This window comes from Sturnira hondurensis, unplaced genomic scaffold, assembly GCF_014824575.4.
Source record: "Sturnira hondurensis isolate 20B ecotype Veracruz unplaced genomic scaffold, ASM1482457v3 Scaffold0006413, whole genome shotgun sequence".
Classification (NCBI taxonomy): domain Eukaryota; kingdom Metazoa; phylum Chordata; class Mammalia; order Chiroptera; family Phyllostomidae; genus Sturnira; species Sturnira hondurensis.
Window position 1 is genome coordinate 47,233,183 of NW_028079044.1, and position 12,581 is coordinate 47,245,763.

Sequence of the window (12,581 nt, forward strand, 5' to 3'; positions counted from 1 at the left end):
GGAAGAACAGAGGTCTTTTTTTTTCACTAAGAAAAAGCAAAAAATTGAACTTTAAGAATGAAAATTATGCTCTGGTTGGTGTGGCTCAGTGGACTGAGTGCCAGCTTGCGAACCGAAGGATTGCCGGTTCAATCCCCAGTCAGGGCACATGCCTGAGTTGTGGGCCAGGTCCCAAGTTGAGGGGAGTGTGAAAGGCAACCAGGCATTGATGTTTCTCTCACCCTCTTTCTCCTTCCCTTCCCCTCTCTCTGAAAAGTAAATAAATAAATCTTTTTAAAAAGAATGGAAATTCAATCATAACATACCACTGAAATGGACAATGGCTGTTTTTTTTAAATCACCTTTTTTAAAAAGATTTTTTTACTTATTGATTTTTTTCTGTAACTCATAATCAAATGAGCCTGACTCCATCAAACACATGTACATTTCATTCTTTTCTTCCTGTACTAGTACGTGTCAATGAGAAAGAGGCCTATCTTGGGAAAGTAATTGGTTGACAGAGGCTCATTAAAAACAAAAGCAAAACCCAAACCTTCCTGATGAGGCCCTCAAATCGGGTCCCACTCGACTCCCTATTCTTGTTCTACGTTTCTGGGCCCGGTAACTCCTTTACTCCTTCACTAAACACTCCCTAGGCAACAGCCCATGCCAAAGACTGATGGGCGCTGGGAGAGTCAATTGACACCACACACAGGCACCACGTGGGCACTATCCTCACGGAGTTCAGATTCTAGGGGACAGTACAGACAAGGGAACAGACGAGTCATGTATCATTTGACAGAGGAGCGGTGACTGGCAGCTGGATCACCTGAGAACACTTAGTGTTGTGTGACAGTCACAACATGGACTGGCAGACACTTCAAGGTCTTCAGACAACACATGGATCTGGGTACGGATACATCTGCAGAGCTTTAGCTGACAAAGCACGTATCCTGTTCCATTGTTCCTACGTCCCACAGAGGAGATACGGTCCACACCGAGTCTACAGCAGACGTTTTTCTCCCTGTGTTGTGGACCCCACCCCTGCATAACTACTTGGTTCTGTTTGGTCCAAGTGCACGCAGTTGCCTCCAGGCAGGGCACTACTTGGTCACGAGCACGAGCATTCACAGCCCACTGGCAGAGAACAGAGACGACCTGGCCCCCAGCCTTCGTCCACATCAGCTGACCATTTTAAGGCCCCTTGGTGGTCAGCTGCATTTATAACGGCCGATGCACAAAAGTGCTTCTCAGACAGGACTCCAACAACGCACTTACTACGCAAACCTTTACAAAAGAAGTTTGGGAGAAGAACAATTAATCTCGAATCTTTCTTTTGTTTGTGTTTTCATTTTGCTGCTACTGCTGCCTACGGAAATGCCTTTTTATTCTCTTATGTTTATAGTTATAGAGTTTTCAGCCAAAATTTTTTATTAAATGCTTTAAAGTACGTTTCTCCTCCCACCCCGGCCCACAGCCCGGTGTTACAAGCGTGTTGGGATAACGATGGCGATGAAGAAACGCACCATGACCCGGAACGGCGTGGAGACGTGCCAGGCCAGCCTCTCAGCCCTCACATGCACGCACTAAACCAACGTGTCGCCCAGGAGATGTAAGCGAAGGGCTCTGTCCTTTTCTCAGTCATTCTTTTTCTTAGGAAATGCACAACAATTATTTTAAAAAACAAAAACAGAAAACCAAACCATACAAAAACAACTTACAACTTTGTCTCATAATCTTTCCAGGCTTTGTCGAATGGCTTCTTCAGATCCTTAAAAAAGAGAAAGTGAAATTGAATGTACTGTTGATTAAAGGCAAGTAAATAATTTTCGAACAACGTCTTAGCAAAATCTTTTTCTGTTAAGGATGCTTGGAACTTTATACAAGATACTTGCCTGCACATCACACTATTGTCATTACAGACAAGAGGCCTGAGAGAGTTGGAAGGACGAGTGCCCTGGTCACATGGGTGAGGCGGGACCACACCGGACGCGTGGGGCGCCCCAGCAATGGAGCCGGCCCCAGGGGCAGATTCTGTCCCACCCACCTAGGCTCCCGGTCATCCTCAAAGTGTCTGATCGTGTTCCTCAGTCAGTAACATTATGGGAAGTGGGACATCTTTTCCACTGATCATCTTCCAACATTTTTTATGCTAAAAGGGTTCAGAGTGCCTTTTAAATACAAGCACCACTATGATCTCAAAAGACCAAAAAAAAAAATCGATCCTTTCAAGTTACAGTGGAAATCAAATTTCTGTACACTTACTCCTTTGACTCCCTTCAGGTCTCCCTTTAACAAGGAATCCAAAGTGAAGATCACATTGTGGTTCAGACCCTGGAGCTGAAAGACAAGCAGAGGCGCCAGACGGTTAGAAGAGAAAGTGCACCTGGAGCAGCGAGACCGGCTGATGCTGGCTGAGCACACCCCCCTCACCAGGCTTCAGGGACTCACCCCCTGCACCTGTGGGGACAACCCCCTCCCCCGCCCGCCCCTGTGGCCAGGTGGCATCCCTGGCCCCACCGCTTCCTCTTCATATTCTTGTCTGACATTCATCAGATCTACAATTATCTGCTTTGTCTAAATGTGTGCTTAGTCTCCCTGACCAGAACGCAAGCTCGGTGAGGGCAGAGCCTGGAGTGTTCTCCTCCCAACGGCAGCCTCAGTGCCCACATTTCATGAAAAAGACAGGTATCCACAGTGGATAGAGTGTGGGCTGTGAACCAAAGAGTTGCAGGTTTGATTCCCCGTCAGGGCACATGCCTGAGTTGCAGGCCAGTTCCCAGCAGGGGACTCACAAGAGGCAACCATACATTGATATTTCTCTCCCTCTCTCCCTTCCCCTCTCTAAAAATAAATAAATAAAAATCTTAAAAAAAACCAATCCGATGAACAAAAAGAAAGACTTGAAAAAAAAAGGCAGGTATTCAGGAAGTGGCGTCTACTGTTGGGGTGCAGGGTTTTTCATGGTTCTGAGCCAGTGGCCTGGGTTGCTTTGATTTTAAGATGGTAGGAGGAGGAGTCTGCAGAGGAGAGAGATGAGGCTACTGCCCAGTGGAAAGAAGGGTGGCTGGGAAACCAAGGGAGGGACGCACAGGCGCCAGCAACACCGGGACTGAGAAGAGTGTACAGTCCAGTTTGTCTCCAAGGAGATCATGAGTACAGTGAGTCCTCAGTCATCATGGTGGGTGGGTTCCGTGACTTGAAGGGATGTGAGACAATGAAACCAATTACACCACGGGCTAATTGATATCAACATGAATTAAGTCCTGTGGCATCTCACCGGCATTACAGCGAAACACGGACTGAACAAACTTGGCTGTTGTCGAGGACCTGCAGCATCGTGATGAAAGCAATTTTAGTAAAACCAGAAACTAAGACTGCAGCCCCCTGCACGGATGGGGAGGGTGGTGGGTCCGCTCACAGGAGGGGTAATTTTACTTACATATAAGCAGCATTTGTCTGTCTGCCCCCCCGTCCATCTATCATGTACCAAGTACCCATTCTTTGACACCCTCTGTACTAGGGGTGAGGGAGGCAAAGACAAATAAAACCCCACTCCTGCCTTCAGAGAGCTCGCATCCCAGGGACGGGTGCAGTCAGTATGCACCGGCACACACTTTATCACACGGTGACATTGTGGGTTGTGTGAGAACTGGAGGGGGACAGTGGTGTGAGAAGAGCCAGCATTGACACTTGCCAGCTTCGTGCGTGACTCTCTTAACGACAACTCTAAAGTGAGGATATCTTAACCTCTCCTGATGGCTGTTGTGAAGACGGAATGAGTACAGGGAACCGGTCCGTGTGGCAACGGCGAATGTAGCTCAGCCCTGGTTCAGAAAACTGCCAGCCAGCACACAGGAGTCAGGCCCACAGATCGGCTGCCCCGTGAGGAGCCAGGCCTGCACAATATCTAGGCTGCTTTGAGGTTCACTTTTGCTAAAACTCCCTCGCCCTGAGTTAAGACAGAAAAGGCATATCTTTGAAGTAACTTCCTGAAGTCTATGCTAAACCTCCCAAGGATGGAGTGTATCCAGTTCAACCACTTTTTCCCTCGTATTCGCAACATCCTTTTCTTTGTTATCTGTAAAAGGTAATCACCTAAAGCAAACCTGTGCATAATGAACAAGGACCTTCCTTGATGTAATGCTCCCAGAAAAGCAATAAAAGCATGCCCAGGCAAGGGTGGGGGGCGCTCTCTCACTCCAAGAATGGCCATGCTGTCCCTTTTTTCCACCAGACTTCTGCAGTCCATGTGAATTTGCTCGTCACATCCACTGTGGACACCACTGACCGGAGTCCGCATCAGATGAGTTAAAGCATGTGAGAAGTGCTGGATACCTGCTTCTTTGTAAGATCATATGGGATGTCAAACACAAGAAGGGCGACAGACAGGGACCGGGCAGGGAGGCCTTCCTCTGGCCCCGCTTCTCCTGAAGCCTTTCCTGTGCTTCTCATCCAGGCTTCCCACTCTTTGCAGGTCACCCCACGCCCCTGCCCTCCCTGCTCCCTGACTGCACGCACGAGGAAGTCTTTCACTGCAAGCCCCAGACGGGCTGGGTCAGAAACTACCAACTCTTCCTCATTTCAAAGACAACGAGATTCTTACCAAGACAGTTCTGTCCATGCAATTTCACCATCACCGGTACAGACAAAGCTGGCTGGCAAGCTGGCCAGCAGTGAGAGGCCAAAGATTCAGTCTATGTCTACCTGTCCAGGGCACTGATTCTCGGGGAGCGCGCTGAGAAAGAACTGTAGGTAGGACAATGCTTTCCGGCTTTCCAAGGGGCTACAGTGCATACACAGACAGAGAGAATACCCAGGGCACTGACACTTCACAGGGGGAGTGATTGGGAAGAAACTGTCTTTAAACAGGCCCCTTGGGTTGTGGGTCTGCAGATAATAATAATAATAATAATAAGAAGAAGTAAGGTTGAAAAACACTGGTCTTGGATATAAGATGGGAAAATAAAGCCTAACAGGACTCATCCTCTGTCCTAGATGGACAGGTGAAATAACACTTTGCTCTGGGTCCCCCACAATCTCATTCCTGGGAGATGAGCCCTTGCGTCCTGCCCTGCTGTGTGCCTCAGCCTTTATGTGGGTGGTGGGTAGGTGAGGCGGTACCTGCCCCACCCTCCACTAATCAAGCCAGTACTGACCTCTCCTTGTTCAAGGAGGCATTATCTTTCTTCAAAATCCCTACCGTCCTTAGCCATTCACGTACATATGCGTTTCCTTGTTGGTCTGCTGTGCCTCCTGTTTCACTGCAAGCTCTTTGGGAGTAAGGTCTGCATGTTCACTGGTATACATTTCCAGAACTCAGAACATGGCCTAGCCCAGAGTGGCCACCTGATAAATATTTGCAGAATGAAGGAAACACAAAAGCCTGTGCACGAGGTCCTTCCCTACAGGACTGTCTACCCTCGTGGAAAGGTCACTGCTCGTCAGCAGGGGCTGATTTACAAATGATGGAAGTTCAACGCAGCCGCAGAAACGAGAAAGCTCTTATGTCTAACTTTGTATAAGCTCCCAAGATGAGTTGTTCTGAAGTGAAAGCAAAGTGTAAAAGAGTGTTCCCAGTGTGCGAGGGTTTGTATAAAGAGAACAAAATCTGCTATGCTTGGATTATTTCAGAAAGGACAGAGAAACTGCTGAGACTGGGTCCTCTGGAGTCTGCATGGGCAAGGAGGGGGTGGCTTTTCACTCTGCATGTTTTTGCATTTTTAAGAAGATTTGGTAACACATACTATATTGTTTATTTTTATAAAAGCAAAAAAATTCTAAAACAAAAAGAATGAAAAGAGCGATTATAAACCGTTTTTAACGTTCAGTCACCGATGCCGCAAATCCTTTGTCAAATGAAGCAGGAAAAAAAAGCGTGATGTTCCTGCCACCTTGACCTGGAGGCTGCATGAGAAAAGTGACGAGAGAAGAATTAGGCAACTCTGTGGTGAGCGCTGAGCGTGGGGGCTGCGAGGAAGGCAAAGTCCCGCAAAAGCCACGGACTGACCACATGGCAAACACATGGCACATGTCTCGACCTTCCAATGCCGTCCCCGAGGCCAGGCACGGGGGCAGGCAGCGGTGGGCTGCAGATGCGCTGATGGAAAACCCCAAGAATGAAGAATTTTCTTGTGGTTATCCACACACATCCTCTAGGGGCTGATAAGAAACCAAGAAGGCAAAATGACGTGTTATGAATCCAGAATCTTCCCAGTGACAAGCCTATATGAAGAGGCCACAGGAAAACAACTCAAAAACTTACAAACTCTTCTCAACCTACTTCCCAGGGAAAAAGTAGGTTCATTTATAAAAGCTGGTGGAGGAGACTGTTTTAAATGAGAAGTGAATGGTAACGACCTGTCATTTTAAAGATACAGAGAGACGGCAAAGAGAAGTAGACCAGTTTCCAGAGGAAAGAATGTTCAGGAACGACTCCCTGAGAGGCCAAGCAGAACCTCTTCACGGGAGATCTCCAAGAGAGGACCCTTTCCTCCGACATTTTAAGGAGTTGCTCAGTGAGAGAGGAATCACGTAGCTTCACAGCTGGAGGATTCTGTGATTCTCCTGTTTTTTTAAACATTGATTCTCTAGTTCTTTCAGGAACACCTCTCACGGCCTGAGCAAGACTTGCAAACTGCGGTGCCACAAAAGCACCCCCGCAGGCAGCTGCAATGCAGCCACCATCACACAGAGACAGTGTGGGACAGACGTCCTGTAGCACCTTCACTATCTTCAATGGGTTTTCTTAAAAAGCCTTTCCAATCTACCATATAGTAATTTTCCACTTTTTTAACTAAAATTCTATCAACTCCATTCCCATTTACTCAGCTATACCCCGTTTCCTTTCCTTTCAGGATGAGGTTGAACCAACAAGTTCTTTACGGGATTCCCCCTGACCAGAGGTAAAAGACCATGTTTTGAGAAGGACATCCTTTCCCATTTTGCTGAGCCAATGGCACATTAAAGGCCACTTTGGGACTGATGCTCAGGTGTGGTAAACACATCGGCTTTCCAAACACACCACTGCTTGTTTCCTTCCTCACAGATGGCTGCTTCTCCTGTGCGTACAGACGTCAAGCTCAACCAGAAATTTGGAATATGTCAGCTGGGAGGAAGCGGAGGTCTACCTTTCATTATGCAAAAGTGACCTGTGTCAGCAAATAAACTGTAATCAATACTGGTTTTGATTAAAATAACCATTTTTTCCTTACCATTATTTAGACATTACCAGACTTAGTGAGGACGTCACAGTTTTACTCTGTGGATATAAACACACACACACACACACACACCCCTTCTGTCCTGATTCTCCCCCCACGTTCCAGCTCCACCACAAAACGAAAGGACCTCATTTAGCTGCTGACGGACTCATCACCCACCCTTCCTCTCCAGGAAGTAAGCCTTCTTAAGGGATGTGCCGCAGCTGTTTGCTCACTCACTGACCAGATCCCAGCGCAAGAGCCATGAAGCGGTCGTGGGTCACCCCGTCCTGTGCGTGTGCATCCATGCATGCTGCCCTCAGCAGCCCGGGGACAGGGTCAGTGACTGCCACGTGAGGGCAGCAGAGAGCAGCGTGGCTCTGCAACAGCACTTCCAGGGCACCTCCATGCCGCCGCCTCAATTAGCAAGGACATAATTGGCTTGCTTTTCATTCCGCATGAATTCTGACATTCTCCCTCCTGTCGGTTGGTTCTCTCTCCTTCCCCTTCACAGACTGAGAGGTTTTGCTGAAAGTAAAGCTAAGGCAAATCTGCTGACTTGCTCAGCATGTTGGAAAATCCAATTAAAACAATGAGCCAGCTCCCAGCAGTGAAGACATTTCCCTGGCATAAATTAGGCTTTCTGTCTGGTGGGTTAACTCCTTCACACCCTAGGGAGCTATTGACCACCTTGAAGCTATTAAAACTGCAGTCTTGTTTGTCATCAGGATGGTTTCCAGGGGATTAAGATACAGACGACAGCGTTTTCAGCGGGATCCAGGAAGCCCAGAGGCACAAAGCCACTCATCACTACCTGCCTAGCCGTTGACCTTGCGACTCAGTTTCCTAACCTGAAATGAGCGTTCCAGCACGTTCTTCAACTAGCCAACACCGGTGCGAGAGGATCAGGGAGAGCAACACCACTCAGTTCCTGCTTTTATACTCGGCTCCAGCGGCTGCCCCGGACAACCGCACAAGGTGTTCTTAGGTAATCTGTTCACACACACTCAGCCAGTTTGGGGGCGGGGGGTCAAACCACAAATCAGGTCTTGACTCCGAAGTCGGTGAACCGTTTATAGCACTGTTTGCAGATACCGGGATGTTCTGAAGACTGTAATATCCTATCTGCATCAACACACAATTAGCTGCAATTACTGACCAATTCAGCCTTGTTTTATTTGTTTGCTTTTGCATCAAGGAGAAACAAAGAATGCTGCTCACAGGCTGAGGGCACTTATAAATCCAACACAGACCAGAACCGGAGTTACCTCCCACCCCCCGCCCGGGGTTTGGAGTGCAGGAGTACCCAGCACTCTCAAGACGTGGGTGCCATTTGGGAGACTCGGTCTTTCTGCCTGTGGAGTGGGAACGATAAGGCCCCCCCTCCACATGCCGCTGAGGGGGCTGCTGCAGTCCAGATCCTGGGCCCTATGCAGCCAAGATGCCTGGTGCAACAGAGACTAGGTTCATTTTTTTAAAGAATTTTTTAACCCTTGAAAAGCTCAGTAGTGGTGGTAAAGAAAGCACAATGATAGCACTTTGGATAATAGAGGCTGGGTGAGGGGTGAGGGGACCCCCGAGCGCCCTCCATGTTGCACGACACTCTCCGCATTGGTGACTTCTGTAGTCCGTGTTTGCCTGCATCCCTCTGCACGGGTCTCCACAAACCGCACAGTAATGTGCCCACCATACCGCGTTCTGATCTAGGCAGAGAGCCTGAACCTGGTTTATTAAAGTGACAAATGGTATGTGTTTAATGCATGCTCCCTGCAGTTACTGCTCACAGCCACTCTGAGCGGTGGGCTTAGTCTCACCTGGTTAATGGGGAAACAGGCCCAGACAGGTTCAGTCTCCTGCCCGAGCTGCAACAGTGGGCAAGCAGGAGGTCAGTTTTTAAGGGTTTTACTGACTCCAGAGGCCATGGTCATTTCCTGTGTTCTAAAGTCAGAGCGCTCTTTCAAAGTGGTGATCCGATCACATCACTCTCCTGGTGAAAACCCCTCAAAGTCTTCCCACTGACCTAGCTACGACTCCAGACTGGTTCAGGTCTGGCCTGGGCACCTGCCTGAGGCCCTCTGGCCATTCCCACTACCCTTCACCCACACCAGCCCCTTTGCAGCTTCGCCCCGTCTGGACCACCCCTCCTCCGGCTGTTGGCCAAGGGCCTTCTAGTCTCCACGTCACTTCCTCAGTGAGGCCCTGACCATTCTAAACAGGTCACAAGGGTCGCTTTACCACTACTATCAGAACCCTAAATTTTTGGGTATAGTTCACAATGTCCCTTATAAAACTACACAATATAAATATAACCTTTGAGAAAGTCTGAAGTATCTCAAGAAAATAAGCTTCTTCACGTGACCCGAGGAAGGACTGACAGAGCCACAGGGCCTTGGGCTACAGGCCGTTTCTGCCCATTTCCTAGTGGACTCAAACATTCGTGAAGGAAGGAAAAACAAAAACATCACACAGTGAATTCACACACAGGAGACGGCCAGGACCTAAATAATCTGTAATTGTAGCACATGCTCAGACTTCAAAAGCTGCCCTCAAGCATCACTGCATCAGTGACAACTGGAGACAACGGAAACGTGTTCAGAACCGGAGACTGGTTAGTAAGCTGTGGGGGGATGATGGGCGTCCACACAGCTGTCGGACGCCGTCACGGCAGCGCCCCTGGGCTCTGCGGGCCCAGGGGTGGGGAGCGGGGATGGGGGGCGGTGGCTGCGGCTGACGGGGGCTGCCACCGCACTGCAACCGGGCGCTCTGCTTTCCGGTGCCAGTTAGATTATAATACTTTACCAAATAAAAAACCATGTTCAAAATATGTAAATGAGTATAAAATATACAAACTGGTTATAAAATAGTGCTACAGCACGAGCCCAGTGTTCTCAAAGTTTATGATTAAAACAGACATACAAAACATATGTGTAAACAGAAAAATGGTTGGAGGACATAGAGATACAGATACATCTCAACTCCTTCGTAGTGGGTTAGAAGGTTATGGGTGATTTTCGTCTCCCCCCTCCCCCGTATTTTCTTAAGTGTTCGACAATGAATTGGCATTATTTTTGTATTCAGAAAGTTATCAACAGAAATACGACACAGAAACACAGGAGGGCGATACAACCAACCAGCAGCCTATTTCTCATTCAACTTGTGACTTGACTTGTTAACACATGACACCAGCCAGATGTTACGTGTGAAAGTAAGAACAGTTAACTAGGTAGCGAGTTCAGAGGAACGAGGGTGCAGCTTCTCTGTAACGCTACGGGACTCTGCTCTCTCTCCAGAATGACCGTCGTTACCAGTGGCTCTCCGAGTGTGGTCTCCGGGCTGTCGACAGCGTCAGCACCACCTGAAAACTTGTTCGGAAGGAAATCTCAAACCCAGTTAGTTATCAGACACTGTGAGGGCGGGGCCCAACTACCTAGGGGGCATGGGTGCAAGGTCAAGTTTGGGCACCACTGCCTTAGTCTAAGGGCATCCAAAGTTCTTTTAGAGGAGACCTCCAGTCAGAAAGTGGCAGTCACCTGCCTGTCTGTGGTCTGAAACGTAACCACAGTGAAGAGAGACCAGAGGTGAGTGGCGGTTCTGGGAGCCTGGTCCAGACTAAGGGAAGGCAAAAGCCCGATCCCACCAGCGTGCCGAAGGCTTCAGGAACTGACAGGACTGATTTAAGTGGAAAGTATGGGTTTTTCTGCAAGTTTTACCAAGAAAACTTCCTTAATGTAGAATAATGCAATTCTGTTTTGTCTAATTCACTTTAAGTAAAGGATGGGTTACATTCACTGTCCTGTCCCTGCACCAACTGAAAACAAAAGCACTATTTTCCTTTGCATTATGTGCTGCGTCTGATTTCATCTGAGGACGACTGTAAGGAAGGGCCAGTAGCTAAGGTTTGTGAGACTAGGAAACACAGGGAAGCAAAAGGAAAAGGGCCTGTCTAGCTCTGCTACGGTTTAAAAAAGACATCCCAGCCCCTGGAACTTCTTTATTGTTGTGAAGATTAATCAGTTTTCGATCAACTTTCAGACCTTTAATTTCATTTCCATGCATGTTGCGTATAATTTGTTGTTTCACCCAGAACAAAACCATACTGTCAGTGGGATCAAATCCCATTTTCCTTGCCTTCCTCAAACATCTTCATCACACATTGTGTGTTTTACAGCAACAAACTTGTACTTAGAAAGCACCTTCTCAACACAATTTTAAAATCTACTACGTTAAACAAACAAGCACACGGGCTCACCAGATACCGAAAGAGCAGCAAGGCCTCAGAGCAGACACGCTGTCTTCATTTACCAGATGGGAGAACAGAGACGCCTGCCGCCCCCTTGGCCCGCACGGCCCTACTCTGCTTGGTTCATAGCTTCATGTTCAAAGACTCACTGCACTTGGTACTCCGTGAAAATTTCAGAATTCAAAGAATTTTTATCCACATGGTGGCTGTGGTGAGCACTGTCAGTTGGTTACATTTCAAGGCCACCCTTGCGGATAAAGTGCCTTCTTCGATATCATGCCGGGGATGCCCACCGCTGCTGGGGAACCGAGCACGCTTTCTCCACTTGCGGGCAATAGAGAGCAGAGGGTGCAAAGACTGGCCCTGTGGGCGCGTCCATCTTCCCCTACAAAATGAAGTGGCCCATCAGTGTAAACTGCTAAATGTACTGCTTAAGCGACCTCCTAAATAGGATGTGACAGTCAAGGTCAGCACCGGGCCTGGAACAGAACGAACCCTTAGTAAACACGGGCTGAGTCAGTGCCAGAGCCTCTTCTTTTGAAAACACTCTTATCTCAGTCTTTAAACATCAAGCGTTATCAACCAATGCTTAATGCTATTTAGTGTTCCTATTTTTTAAAAAAGAGCATCTAAAAGTCTAAGAGAATAGTTTCATAAGTGTCTACTAATTATTTGTGGCTCAGCCCAAGGGTTTCCCCCCCTGAGGCCTTTCCTGACATCCTTGTTTTCTGGATGAATGAATGAATGAGTGTGTGAATTAAAGACTCTTCCTCTGATGACCCAGCTTGGGAAATGGTGGAATGGAGATCTGAACTCAGTTGTACTTGACTTTAAAGTCCTTAAAGTCCTGGGATTTCTGCCACTCTCTGAACTTTCAATTGCTGAATGCAGCTGGGCAGTTGGTCAAGATGAAGAGGGCCCATTATTTTCCATGGAAGACGTAGTAAGCAGCTTGTTCCAGACTGAATGACTAGGCCACTTCTTCACGTTTAGACCAAAAGGTACCAAAGGCATCAAAGGGCATAATCATAAACAAACAGGCAAAATGGAAAGAAGCAACCAGCCTAAATATCAGAAACTCCACACTGAAAGGTAAATAAGAAATAAATTCTAGAGGTGTAGTCATGAAATGGAATAAAATGAAAACAAATAAAGAAATG

General features: G+C 47.8%; 1 protein-coding gene across 3 annotated transcripts in view; it reads right to left on the minus strand.

The window, feature by feature from the left end:
• The window catches only part of ASAP1 (ArfGAP with SH3 domain, ankyrin repeat and PH domain 1), a 274,738-nt gene that overhangs the window by 73,760 nt on the left and 188,397 nt on the right, over window positions 1-12,581 (minus strand). For all 3 annotated transcript variants that reach the window (XM_037048557.1, XM_037048556.1, XM_037048559.1), the window contains 2 exons: window positions 2,245-2,319; window positions 1,701-1,750 (listed from right to left, as the gene is read on the minus strand). In XM_037048557.1, coding sequence (XP_036904452.1) covers window positions 1,701-1,750; window positions 2,245-2,319 — 125 coding nt within the window. The remainder of the gene's footprint in view (window positions 1-1,700; window positions 1,751-2,244; window positions 2,320-12,581) is intronic.